The sequence below is a fragment of the Cornus florida genome, unplaced genomic scaffold (assembly GCF_030987335.1).
Source record: "Cornus florida cultivar Cherokee Brave unplaced genomic scaffold, ASM3098733v1 CherokeeBrave_3.0.0_Hap2_Chr11, whole genome shotgun sequence".
Classification (NCBI taxonomy): Eukaryota; Viridiplantae; Streptophyta; class Magnoliopsida; order Cornales; family Cornaceae; genus Cornus; species Cornus florida.
The window spans coordinates 117,701,009-117,715,288 of NW_026775581.1; the positions used below are offsets into that span (position 1 = coordinate 117,701,009).

Consider the following 14,280-nt stretch of genomic DNA (forward strand, 5'->3'; position numbering starts at 1 on the left):
ATGACAATTTTATTTTTTGGGGTGGGGGTTTCATTTCAATATAATTGCCCCAAATAATACTAATAGACAAGTGTAACATAAACGGTGTAAAATTATTTTTAAAATAATACAATTATTATATAACCGATGTAACTGCGGATGACGGCACAAAATGAAATGGGACCCGATCCGGGTTTTTCAATTTTTGGTTTTAAAGAAACAAGTGTTGTGTTGTTAAAGATCAACGGTACTGCATTTACAAGCTCACATGGTTGGTTAACATAAACAAACTTTGAGAGCAACATCCACGAGCAAGCTCCATTGTAGATGTTGAAATCAGTGACTCAATGCAGACACTTATCTTCAAGAACAACCATTACATACAATTATCATCTCAGGAAAAGAAGAAAATTGCTGAACTCAATTCACAAATCCAGATGGGAACAAACCCTAAATCAAGAAGCAGCCATGCGATACCTAAAACAACAATCAACAAAAACCTCACCAACCCATCTTCTCTCTGCTCTCATAGACTCCTTCAAAATCTTCAACTGCGACCCAACTCCCTCTGCCTACCACTTCCTCATCAAAACCCTAACCCAAACCTCTCAGTCCCACCAACTCACCCCACTTCTCAATCACCTCCAATACGTCGAAAATTTTCAGACACCCGAATACATTTTCGTCTATCTGATCGAATTTTATGGCCATAACAATATGATTCAACAAGCCATTGATCTTTTCTTCAGAATACCCAGTTTCAGGTGTACCCCTTCTGTGGTCTCCCTCAATTCTTTACTCTCTGTTCTTACAAAGAACAGAGAGGGTCTTCGAATTGTTCATCAAATCTTGTTGAAGAGTCAGCTGATGAGTATTCGGATTGAAGGATCGAGTTATTGTATATTAATCAGAGCTCTTTGTAGAATTAGGAAGGTTGGCTATGCAATTAAGTTGTTGAATTGTATGATTATTGATGGGTATAGTATTGAGGCCGTGAGTATGTGTTCTTTGACATTATCAGCGTTGTGTGAACAAAGAGATGTATATTCTGGTGTTGAGATCATGGGTTTCTTGGAAGAAACGAAAAAATTAGGGTTTTGCCCAAATGGGGCAGATTGGTGTAATGTGGTTAGGTTTTTGGTGAAGAAAGGGAAGGGTATGGATGCTTTGGATGCTTTGAATCGGATGAAAACGGATGGAATTAAGCCCGATATAGTATGCTATACTATGGTTTTGGATGGGGTTATTGAGGAAGGGAAATACACAGATGTGGATGAGCTGTTTGATGAAATGCTTGTGTTGGGTTTGGTTCCTGATATTTATACTTACAATGTGTATATAAGTGGTTTGTGTAAGCAGAACAAAGTGGAAGAGGGAATCAAGATGCTTGATTTTATGGAGGAGTTGGGGTGCAAGCCTAATATGATTACTTATAACATACTCTTGGAGGGGTTCTGTAAGGTTGGGGAGTTGGCAAAGGCAAAGAAGCTTGTGAGGGAAATGGAGCTGAAGGGTATGCAGCAGAATGCGTGGACGTGTGGGATTATGATTCGTGGGTTGGTTCGGATTGGTGAATTTGATGAAGCCTGTAGTTGGTTGAGGAAGATGTTAGAGGAGTGTTGCATTCCACATTCTTCGACAATCGATGAAATAGTATGTGGTTTGTGTCAAAGAGGATTGGTTTGTAATGCCATGGAACTGCTGGAAGAAATGGTTGGTAAGGATGTTGCTCCTGGGATTAGAGCATGGGAAGCATTAATTCTTGGATTTGGATATAATCCCAGTTTTGAGGAGACTGCTTTCATGGATTTAATGAGTCCCATTGGAACTGAATCAGTTGAATTGGTAGAACATAACTTCGATCATAGATTTCAGGCGAAGTTGTGAAAATCTTTGATGAATATTGGATTTCTAAGAGATTATACTGAGAACTCTCCCTCTTTTGGGACAGTTATGGTTTGTTTGTGAACATTGGATTGACTATAACATCTCCTGCAAGTTGCTGGTGAAGAATTGAATCACAAAATGCTGGATCATGGTAATTTTTTTGGGCACCATGTTCATGTCTTTTATGGAGTTCACTAACGTAAAACAAAAGAATGTATTGAGAGGTTTTATTCAATCTATTCTCTTGCAAATTTTCCGTTCTTCTGTAATATAACCTGTTATTCTTACCATAATCCATACAATTATACATGTCATGAATTGGTTTTCAATATACTTTTGTAGTAGATGACACTTTGTGGTCTTATATCCTGTTTGAGTTTTTCATCATAAATTCTCGTTTAACCTGTCCACTTAAGTTTAGTGTTGCTCTGATGGATAGTTTATTTAGATTAGTTGATTTTACCTCTGCCAATAGCGTTCTCAATTGTTTGAAGTTCCTCATGTTATTTCTTTATTTATTTACCATCTTCGTCGTCGTCATCTTCTTTTTTCCTATGAAAACTTGCATAATTGTTATTCTTGCATTATTCTTATTCTTTTTCGTGGTGCTCTGTCTAAGTTGCAATGAGTCTATACAGAATACTTGAAAAAACCACCCTTCCGTTGAGACTCAAGGAGGCTATGACAGGCGAATAAACCGGAATGAGATGACCTGACTTGAAATGAACTTGTTCGATTTTTTTACCCATATCTGTTGTTTATACTTGTCTGTGATTTAGAATTATTTGTAGCTGGACCAGATTCAATGTGCTTTATACTTGAATTTGTTCATCCATCATATATATGTGTGCAGAATTGATAAATGAAAGAGGGTAGAATTATTTATAAGAAAGGAACATACATTAGTTTCAATTTTCCTATTCTGAATTGATTGTCAATGTGTAAAAATAGTTACCATATTGGCTTGGAAATTGAGCCCGAACATCTCCCAACTTAGGAATATAAACTGCAAGAATACATGGTACCTACAAACGGATCAAAATCCTCTCCTGCGCAACAGTAGGACCGGTCACAGCTAGTGAGTTAAAATCGTAAAAGTTAAAAATTAAAAAAGCAAAACTTTTGTATAATACACACATACATACGAGACCTAATCAAAACCAGACCAACTTTTTGCTCTTTTTTTTCTTTCTCTACACAAACATTTCTCTAACCTACAACTTGTATATCACAACATTTTCCTAGCCTACATCCCAACTTTCTCCTTACCAACATCCTACTTATTGTATAAATACATAAATAAACATATCTTAATATAAATTGTATATCACAACATTTTCTTAACCTAAGCTACATTTCAACTTTTCCCTTACCAGCATCCTAACTTTTTCCTTACCAACATCACACGATTTATTGCTTTATCTTGTTTGGGATGTACGTTAGAAAAATGTTGGGATGCTAGTAAGGAGAAATTTGAAAAATATTGGGATGTTGTTAAGGAGAAAGATGGGATGTATAGACTTTGTATGTTTACACTAAAAACTGACTTACCTATTTCCCAAACTTTCCTCTTACAAACATCACAACTTTCTCCTTACCAACATCATACTATTCATTGCTTTGTCTTGTTTGGGATACACGTTAAAAAAATGTTGGGATGCTAGTAAGGAATCTTGTTTGGGATACACGTTAAAAAAATGTTGGGATGCTAGTAAGGAAAGAGTTGGGATTTACGTTAGAAAAGTATTGTGATGCAAGATCAACGTCCAAACATTTTTCCTAACAAGAGAAATAGATGAATAGTAGACCATATTCTAAGAAAATATTGGGGTGTACATTACGAAAATATTGGGATGTTGTTAAGGAGAAGTTGGGATGTATAGATTTTGTATATATGCACTAAAAACTGATTTACTCTCTTTTGTCTTTTTTGACTAAGTGACGTGGCAAACTTTGTATATATACATTAATATGTCTTCAGTAAAAATTGATTTACTTTCTTTTTTCTTCTTTAACTAACTGACGCGACAAAATGGTGTCTACATATCACTTATAGGCTGGGACATTTTTTCTGTTGCGCTGGAGAGGATTTTGATCCACCTACAAATCCAGTGATTAAGGCCCTGTTTGGTTTGTGTAGTGTAGTGTTCTATGTTGTTCCCTACAGTGCTACAGTACCCATTTTTAGACCACAATACGTTTGGGCCGGGCTGTGTTGGTCCGAATAGTTGCAGAACATTCTGTAAAAAAGGGCCAAATCTTGGAACACCAAATTGGCGTTCTCGCTTGTTCCGACTTTATTTCAGGGCCAACTTTCACTGTAGTGGGTGCAACAAATGCACCCACTTGTTCTCATTTCAGAACAACTATAAACTGAAAATTCAGACATGTTCTAGGGCTAAAAGCTTGCCTTGCAGCGTGCCGACTCCACTACAGCAAGGCGATTCATGGTCTGCTTTCTCTTCCGCCTCTCCCTTTCTCTAAAACTTTTTTAACTAAGATCACAGCAACCTATGTTTCATCGAGCCAATAACTCCAGATCAGAATCAAATGAGCCGCCTCTCTCTCTCTCTCTCTCTCTCTAAAACTCTAACGAATTCTCTATTCCTCCCTATTTATTAATCCAATTCGTGTAATCAAAATCGTTTCTACTCTTTCCCAAAATTTTCGAATTATAAGGTTTAGTTAGTGAAGCTTACCTGAAAATTGAAATTCTTTAATCAACAAATGCCAGATCTCGAACCCTAAAACCAAGAAATCAAATCTTTTTGAAGATAAACAGGTAGATCAACCCAAAAATTACCGAATATGATTTTTGCGTTGCTGAAAATGATCTTTATCTCACCTCTGCGTTTTCCGGCGAACCCAAAGCTTCGGCGCGTCGATCTATCACTCCGACGAGCTCTTGTGCGCTCTCGTCTGCCGATTCGGCGAACCCCACTTCTGCGTTTTTTTAACTGAATTTTTGTTTGATCCAAATTTTCAAATTTCTTGCAATTTCTTCACCTGCTATATATATATATATATATATATATATATATATATATATATATATATCAAAATAGTTTACACTATTATACTTGAATCTTCATTTTTTATATTTGTCCATCTAAAATTTAAAAAATAAAAAATAAAATGGAGAAAGAAAAGAACAAAGGAAACAAATTGTGACTTATTATTAGATAATATAATATATAATCAAATTTGTTTTTCTATTTTTAGTAAAAGGGTATTATGAAGAAGCAAATTTTCTATTTATAGATTTTTATTTGTAATTTTTTAACAAAAAAAACCCAACACTCGTATTAACTTCATGCAATGGAATTTATTGGTAATATTTACAGGTTTTTATTGGTAATTTTTTAACAAAGGAAACTCAATAATTTTTTTTGATAAATTATAGTTTTGGAATTTATCACTTAAAAAAAAAAGATATTTCATGATTTTTTTTATTGATTTTGGTTACACTTTTATCCTGTCAAACATGTTTTGTTCTCATATTTCTTGGAATGAAATACCTTGCTAAACATGTTTTACTTTATTTCTGTTCCAAAATTATAACTGTAAATTTTCGTCGTCAAACATATTTTGTTCTCCTTTTAAAACATCACATCTCAAAATAATTACATTACACCACACAACACTTTCCAAAGGCATAGGGCCTGTTTGTTAGGTGTTTTACTTTGGTGTTTTTGTTGCAGGGCTCCATTTCAGGCCCAAAAACATGTTTGGTAGCACTTGTTTTGTTTTAAAGAGTACAAAAATATTGTTTTAAACAGTACTCAATTTGGGCCCAAAAGTGAAATACCGAAATGGTGTTTTTTGTTGTTTCTAAACTGTAGCCCAATAAAAAGCACTGTAGCGGTTGAAGTAAGTTGGGTCTAACACTGTAGTGGAGGAAGTAACTTTAAACCGCGTTTGCAACATGTGGCCCGATCTTTTCTCTCTCCTCCGAAACCCTAGAGAAGGCGATTTGGGAGGCGACGAAGATTTGGGAGGCGACGAAAAGGAATCGGTAAGTACTCTCTCTTCTATTTCTCTCCTGTTTAAAGACCTTTCCTTTGTTGTTTCCTTTGATGTTGCTTTACTTCCAAATCTACAAGCACGAAGTCGTTAAAGCTCAGATTTGATTCTGGTTTGGTTTGTTCACGAGTGACTTAGCAAGTGGTGTGGAACACCTATTCCTTTAAGATCGTAACTGTTTTAACATTAGAAATGAGTGGGGGTATCATCAGTATGCATAATATTGTTGGATCATGCATTCAGTGTGCAAAGAAAACAGATCCTAGTAGCTCGTAATGAGTGGGGGTATCATTAGTTGGAGGGTTGACTTTAATGCTTACTCCATAGGATCTGTTTTCTTTGCACACTGAATGCATGGTCCGTTAAAAAAAATAAAATAAAATGCTAGGACGGATTTAATTGCATTTGAAGCATATTTTTTTTATAACCTATTTAAATAGGTCGCTTTTGGTTGAATTTTTGGCTATTTTGATTCGGGTGTGTGTATCTATATATAAATATAAATGGTTTGCGTGCAATCTATGTTTAGGCATTGTGAAGTATAATATTATTAGGGGTTTATTTATTTTGTTCAAAATTATGTTTACAATATTACTCTGACGAAATACAAGGGTGTGATTTAAGAAAAGTTTGTTCTTTTATTGCAGGGGATAATTGACTTTGCACTGAATCCAGTAACATACAAGATTGATACTGATCATTATCTTTCAATGCAGTTTCATTTGAATTTTCTACTGTAATTATCTAGATATCTATGCTTTCATGCTTTAATTGTCCTGTGACTATATTTTTATTTGCCTCTCATAATTCTTTTTATTTATTTATTTTTTGTTTCAGTGAAATTCTGTTTCCAGACATAATATCTTTTGATTTAGGTAATCTTTGCCATCCTTATATATTTGATATTGTTTCAGCTAATTGATTAATTGATGAGCTTCTGATTGTATGTTTATCTTGTTTGGAACCATTATTGAGTTTGACCTACACTTATATATCTCGTGTGTGTCCATGATAGTTTGCCACTATTGTTTCTGTTGTACTCGTGTGGAAATCAAACAACCTCTTAAGTTTCTTTTGGATTTCTTGTCTGGTTGCTGAGAATTTCACATCTCCTTAGTATTCCTCTTTTGTGGTGTCCTGGATCTGCACTTCTGTACACAAAATATATGTTTCCATTTTGACTTGCCTATCAATTGATCGATCGATCGTTCCATCTGATATTATCAAAGAAGAGCAAGCAACGTGTATTGTAAGTAAGGGCGTCCTCTTCTCTCCTCAGATCTACAGCCCCTGTTCTCCTAGCCTCAGGAGTCTCTTCACTCTTGCCGTTTGACGGAACAAACAAGGTTGTTTTCCCTCTGAGTGTTTGATAACAAAAAAATTCAATCCAACTTCTATTTTTTATTTATTTTTTATATAATTTGTTTTTCTGATCATGTCAAGCTGCATATATATATATATATATATATATTGTTGATTTTGGTTTTTGATTATTTGTTATTGTAAGAGATGGATCTTTGACTTTCTAAGTACCTTTATGATTTTTTATTGGAATTAATTTGATTGTTGATATATAGTAGCTTTCTTTGGTTTCATTTGATTTCGGATAAAATTATAGCTGTAATGAATTTGATCTCCATTTTTTAATTTGATTGGCGATGTGTAGTTGCTTTATTTGGTTTCATTTGATTGCGAGAAAATTATAGTTGAAGCTTGTAATAAATTTGATCTCCACTTTCCTAAAATTACCTTGCTATTGATTTTAGAGATTTTCTCCAGATTTCTGTTTTTAGCATTTATCAGAATAATATCTATAGCAAATGCTATAGACTATGCACTCATTGTGTGTGTGAAAAACAAGAAAAAATCCTCTGGCATTAATCCGGATTGAAAAATAAGAAAAAATCCTCTGGCATTAATCTGTGTGTGCAATGTTTGTGGAATATGAACTTAAACCACTTCCACATGTATGAGTGAGTGAGTGAATATTGTAGAGATGTTACTGAACTTATTGGCATATGAACTTAAAGCAACACTTGCTATCATATTAACTGAATTTCAATCACAAGGAACCAAATTATTCAAGAGCTACTTAGCATAATACCAATAATATAAAAATTTACAAAGTCACTTAGCACGCCTTTGTGTTCCAACTCAATTCAACTCAACCATCTCAACAAAGAAATGAACTTTGACATGAGAGAAGAATATACTGAGGCACCTCAACACTGCACCAAGCAAAGTTCCAATTCATTTCTTTTTTTTCCCGAACAATAAAAGAATTCAGTTGTTAAACAGAAAGTGATTACAACTATAGAAATATATGTTTGTGTGTTCAAATTTCATAAGAACACAGTAAAAAGATGGAACTCTATATGTCAAATTTTATATATATATATATATATATATATATATATATGTTTGTGTGTTCAAATTTCAATATATTTATTAAAAATATATAGACTATTTATATAGAAATAAATTTATAAATATATTTAAAATTTATAAAAATAAATTAAAAATAATGATAACCAAACATGTTTTTTGTTTCTGTTTTATTTTTTTTTTACAACAGTTGAAGTTACCAAACATATTTTGTTTTTAAAATTCTTGAAACGCATGGCTTACCAAACATGTTTTTCATGTTTCTGCTTCCGACATTTTTACAACAAAATATCTTTTCCAAACGTATTTCTGATTTTTGCCAAAACACTCCAATAGTAAAAACACTGTTTCCATTTTAGACAAAAATAAAATGCCTAAAGTAAAACGGCATGCCAAACGGGTCCACAATGAACGTACATGATTGTTGTCATTGTTTTCTTCGATGTTGTGTGTATTACGGAGTACTTTGCTTATAAATCCCGTGATTAAATGGCACACACATTGAGTGAAATGTCACAGAGTCTGAGGTCCCGGAGTGATTTCAAAATTTCATGTAATTTCCAACTATATAATAATTATACCGTTTTGATTGCACCAATGAGTAAAGCACAGTCAGTGTTCTTTATCCAATTAGCTTTTGCCACGTGTTTCATTTTTGTAGCAAGTAAGGAAAACATGGTCGCGTGGTCTTTGAACTGCAAAACGTTTTTTCGGCTGTCATTAGTATTGTGAAGTGGACCATATGCATGAGTCTTTTCATGTGGAAGCATTGGGATGTTGTGTTGGATTGAATTACATTTTCTGTGATTTAAGGTGTCTCTTGATTGGTCCATAATTGACCACCTTAATTGAGTGCCCTATGGGACAAGAGACCCCTGATTGATAGGCAGGTCTCAATTCCATCTCATTCCGATTGCAATTGATGATGAATTATTAAATGATTTCCATCAATCACAATGTACATGTGTCACGTAAGTATTAAAAATAAGATAAAAGAAATAAATATTTTGATATAGTGGTCATAGACACGAACTACAATAAGTTTAGCGGGGACATCGATCCTTACTAAAAATTTTAATTATTGTATTTTATATTTTTAAATTTATATATATATTTTTAATATTTACACTCATAAAATTTTAAAATTATCTATGCTGAAATTATAAAAAAAAAAAAAATCCTTTATATAAAATTATTCTCCTCATATAAATTTTTAAATACATCCCTAACCGTCACAATATATAATTAATTGAGATCATGTCGTGTAAAAATTTCTAATCTCAAAATTGATCAAGTGTTAAATCATGTCTCTCACTTAGTTATCTAATCTCACAATTGATCAGTTGTTAAATCAAGCCTCTCACTTAGTTATCTAATCTCACAATTGATCAGTTGTTAAATCAAGCCTCTCACTTAATTATCTTAATGTAATGTATTTGAGTTTTCTTATTTGCAAAGCGGTGTGATTATTTGAGTTTTCTTATTTGTAAAGTGGTGTGAGTTGAGTTTTCTTATTTGTAAAGTGGTGTGAGTCTAGTCATATGATAGGTCCACAAATGTCTTATGAGTAATCCATATATCTATTGTGTGATGAAATGAATTTTTCTATTGTATACATATTATGGAATGAATTTTTTGATTGTATAAATATTATTTTCCAATTAATTTACAATGTTTGGATTGAAATTAATAATGGCAATTTGCGTCCTAACTACTTGTAGAAGAGCCTCTCACTAGCATATGCCAAAAACAACCAAACATCCATTCACGCGTACAAAATTTGATCACATGTCAATTGGCCAAATGCTTGATTTAGATTTTAACATATTCTTAACATTATTTTGCCATAAAAAAAAAAAAAAAAAAAAAAGACACGTTATTATAGACTGAAACTCAAACCTCATTCTTACCAATTTATTTTCTTTAATTTTTGTACCCAAAAAAATGATTCCTAATTACCAGGCCCATGCTGGCCCAATACTATTTTTATGTTTTTTATACCTCTAGTTCAATAATTTATACAAAATGCTCTCCCGAATTTTTCCTTTTTCAAAGCTGCCCTCTGTGTCATGCTAGCCTATTAAATTCTTTTATATTTTATGCATATAATTTATTAAATTATACAAAATGATCCACTAATTTATGTTTTTTTTTTTTTTTTTTTTTAAATCCTTCTAATTTATTTATTTCAAAGTTTCCCATATATTATTTCCCAGCCTACTTAATCATGATACAATGTCCCTCACATGGTCAATGCATACATGGACAAACAGATTGGTGGAACAGCTCTCTTGATGGGTCAAATGCCATTTTGTGGTGAACCTAGGATTGTAAACGAACCGAACTGAGCCGAACTTTAGGCTGTTCGAACTCGGGTTCGTGATGAGCTCGAAAACTCGACTTGGCTTGGGCTCGTCATGGTATTAAAGAGCACTGGTCCGGCTCAGCTCGTTTAAGAAATTAAATTGAACTCACATTTAAAATTTGCTTACTCGTTTGCAAGCTTGCCAAGCTCGTTTAGTAAATCATTATATTTTTATTTTATACTTCCGAAAATTAAACAATTCCAACAAAAAGTAAAAAACATACGTAAACGATCCCTTAACAAGCCGATTGTTCACGAACATATACAAGCCTTATATGAGCATATGTTCACAACATAAACGAGTTTACACAAGCCGAGCCTAACACTGATCAGGCTCGCTCATTTAGTAAACGAGCTTAGAAATTGAGCTCGAACTTGGCTCTTTTGCTTTACGAACGAGCCTGAACCCAAACAACTCAGTTCATTTGCAACTCTGGGTGGACCCCACCAAGGACTGTGATAATGTATGATTTATATTTTTATTTAATTAATTCTTTCATTTTATACCATAAGAGGCTAAAGTGGATCCAATAGATAGTGAAAATAAAAGCTTAATCGATCTTTTACCATAAAATTTTATTGTTGTGAGCCGGAAAAGCAATGATAGGGTCCATGCATTAGAATGTGATCACTAGTGATGTTTCAACCTAATTAGAAGCTAAACCGCAAATAAAGGATTGGATATGTTTTGCAAAGTCTCATCACTCATTCTAGGACCGTTAGGTGTAACGTAACACCTTTTTTTTAAAGATATAAAGCAATATGTCGTGATATACTAGCTGTGATGAATTAGACCACCACCCACCACCTCGCGTTCGTCGACTTGGTGCACAATTGTTGTTGATTGGCAATTCTTACAAATTGTACATATATTAGACATGAGATTACGGGTGGTAATAGATTTTTCAATCTTTTCATTAAGAAAAAATTTCTAAACCATACGACACCTAATAATCGAACTAAACTTGACAATATGTAACAATTTGAGTAATGATCTTCGCTCATTTCTTTCACCGGAGAGGATTTGAGTCCCATTGACTTTAAAAACGAACATTTAATAACAAATATTGATTGATTAAAACCAAATCCAAGGCCCCACCTAGCTAGTCAAAAAGGTGGACGTGGTATATATGAGTTCTTTCTCCATCATTTTCTTTGAACGTGACTTCAACGGGTTACTCTAAAACTTCAACCAAACAAAAACAGTGACAATTTAAAACTTATATTACAGTTTATACCATTACTCCATTAGTAGTCCACGTGAAAAACACGTGCATATATATATAATTATATATACTATATTATTGATGGATTGAATTCCCTAACTCCACTCAAGGTGGGGAAGGAAAAAATCAGTCTGATGCACCTCAATGGGACCAGGATCTCTTACGTTCATATTGTGGTAATTACATTGACATTTTTGGCCCTCTATTCTAGTGACAAAATTATTTTCATTGTGATATATAAGACTATAAGAGAAGTATCGTGCCTTTTTTGCTCCTATGTTTAGGTTAGAGATCGAATTAGTGTACCATAATTCTAAACAACCATTATTATACAATTTTTTTTTCCCTAGATGTTTGTTACATGCACTTAGGTCCGTCCATTACATACAACGTTCCAAGCTTACAGTTGCTTACAGTTACATATATATATATATATATATATATATATTCCACAATTAATCAAATAGCAAGCACAAGACCAGGCAAGGAACGGTTCACCAGGTCTCGAGGCTGGCTCTGCCACAGGGTGGGGATCTGGACCCCAAACACCAGACCCATTGGCCTTAGCTTGCTCACCGTGAGCCATGTGTTGAAGTACTCTCTAAACTGCGTGATCAAACCATCTTTCAGAGTCCACACATGCACCCAATACACCTGTGTCCCTTCCCAGCCCTCCGCGATCACCCGGTCGTCGATGGCCGTGATGCTCCGAGGCTCGAACTTGAACTGGGTGGGCCCCGATTCACCGGTGAGCACCCTCATCATGTGCTGGCAGTTTTGAGGCCCGTGGAACCACCATTCTAGGTCACTCGCCAAAATTCCGGCCACCCTCTCCGCCTCGCCTCTCCCCAGTGCCTCGTAGAGCGATTTCACCGTCGCCTTGTTCTCCATTTCCGGTTCCGATACCGGAGTTTCCACATTTTTGGCATCCATTTTTATTCGATTAATAATGAGGCAAGAAGTGAGGCACTTAGTAGAGAATACTAGGAATGTGTGTTAGAAGAATATGAAAATGCATGGTGTGGTTCTAACTACTGGAACTCTTTTATAGCAAAATTTTGAGAGAGAGAGAGAGAGGACTTGATTATTGTTTAATGCTGACGTGGACAATCCAATGGCCTAGATTGGCTGGTGAGGCAGATGTATCCAATGTCTCCCCTAAATAATATTCTAACCAAATTCCTTCACACACACAAAACACCGAAAAAAGTAATAATAAAATAAATAATAAATAAAACTCCAAACTCAATGCTTTTTCTGGGGACAAACGATGAGATTCAAACTGTACCAGATAATACAAATCATGTTCTATTATTATATGACAATATTATATAGAAAGCTTAGAAAAGTTCGTAATGTCTCACTTTGTATATGTCATATCAAGAACACCATTTTATTTTCTCTAGCTTTATTATTAGTTCAACAGTAACGCCAAGCCCAAGGATCGAATAATTCCTTTTTGGTTTAATTTATTCTTTTTCCTAACTCATTCTTAGTTCTTCTCCTATTATTAATACTTTCAGTTTTGGTAGTAGAATATGCTAGAAATTGACCTCTATTTTGATCATTTTTTTTTTTTTTTTTTTTTTTTTTTTTTTTTTTTTTTTTTTATCGTTTTTGAACCCCTCTCGACAAGGACAAAATATCATACCTTCTTAGTAAAAATATTATATTATTAATTTATTTTCATTATGAGAGTAATATATATCGTCTAATTCTGGATATACAAATTGAATATTATATTGAATTTTAAATGACACTAACACACATCTCATCGAAAACTTAAAAATTGAAAATATATACTCATTCATTTTCTCTTATTTTACAATTACCAAATAAATTTGAGGTATTTAATTTTGAGATTTATCAATCAAAAAGCACCATCTGACACTTAAAAGAAGGAATTGAGAAGATTTATGAATTGCAAATATTAATATACCTTCAAAAGTTGCATGGGTTAAAATAATTCTAAATTTCTAACAATTAATAAATTCATCCTTCCAAAGGAAGTGGAGACACATGTTTGACAGTGAAATGATGTTCCTTTTCTTAATTATATTTTCTAATATTTTCTCATGTTTTTTAGTTAACCTAAAAGCTCCAAATATTTCTGTTTCATGGGCAAATATTATATATGCAAAATTGAAGCTTTTTAGTCATTTTCACAGGTCTGTCGTCTACACTGGCGATTCATTCATGCCAGCCTGCCTCGTCGTTTATTGTTTGACTCAGAGACATCGCTTTTAGGGTGGTGCCGTTTTTCTCGCCGATGCCAGCCGATAGAGACATGCATGGGTCACGTGGAGCCTCACACCAATCATGTTTATGGTGGCTTATGGCTATGGTTCATGATTCGCGATCGCGGTGTAATGGATTCGGATAAAATTAGTATAAATTGATCGATATAGATTACGT

The 14,280-nt window shown here is 33.9% G+C and overlaps 2 protein-coding genes across 4 annotated transcripts; one reads left to right on the forward strand and one right to left on the reverse strand.

Moving 5' to 3' along the window:
* The first annotated feature begins 236 nt into the window (after positions 1-236).
* On the forward strand, positions 237-7,572 carry LOC132284721 (pentatricopeptide repeat-containing protein At2g38420, mitochondrial). Of its 3 annotated transcripts, XM_059786848.1 has the most exons (3): positions 237-2,017; positions 5,709-5,881; positions 6,537-7,572. In XM_059786848.1, the coding sequence occupies exon 1, from the start codon at positions 307-309 to the stop codon at positions 1,864-1,866; it is 1,560 nt and encodes a 519-aa protein (XP_059642831.1). In that variant the 5' UTR covers positions 237-306; the 3' UTR covers positions 1,867-2,017; positions 5,709-5,881; positions 6,537-7,572. The 3 variants fall into 3 exon arrangements, with proteins under 3 accessions (XP_059642831.1, XP_059642832.1, XP_059642833.1); XM_059786849.1 differs by lacking the exon at positions 5,709-5,881 and having other exon boundaries at positions 6,537-7,571; XM_059786850.1 differs by lacking the exons at positions 5,709-5,881; positions 6,537-7,572 and adding an exon at positions 5,568-5,702.
* Positions 7,573-12,168: 4,596 nt separating this feature from the next.
* Positions 12,169-12,896, reverse strand: LOC132286000 (wound-induced protein 1). The gene has a single exon (XM_059788251.1). The coding sequence runs from the start codon at positions 12,796-12,798 to the stop codon at positions 12,325-12,327; it is 474 nt and encodes a 157-aa protein (XP_059644234.1). The 5' UTR covers positions 12,799-12,896; the 3' UTR covers positions 12,169-12,324.
* Between the last annotated feature and the right edge of the window lie 1,384 nt (positions 12,897-14,280).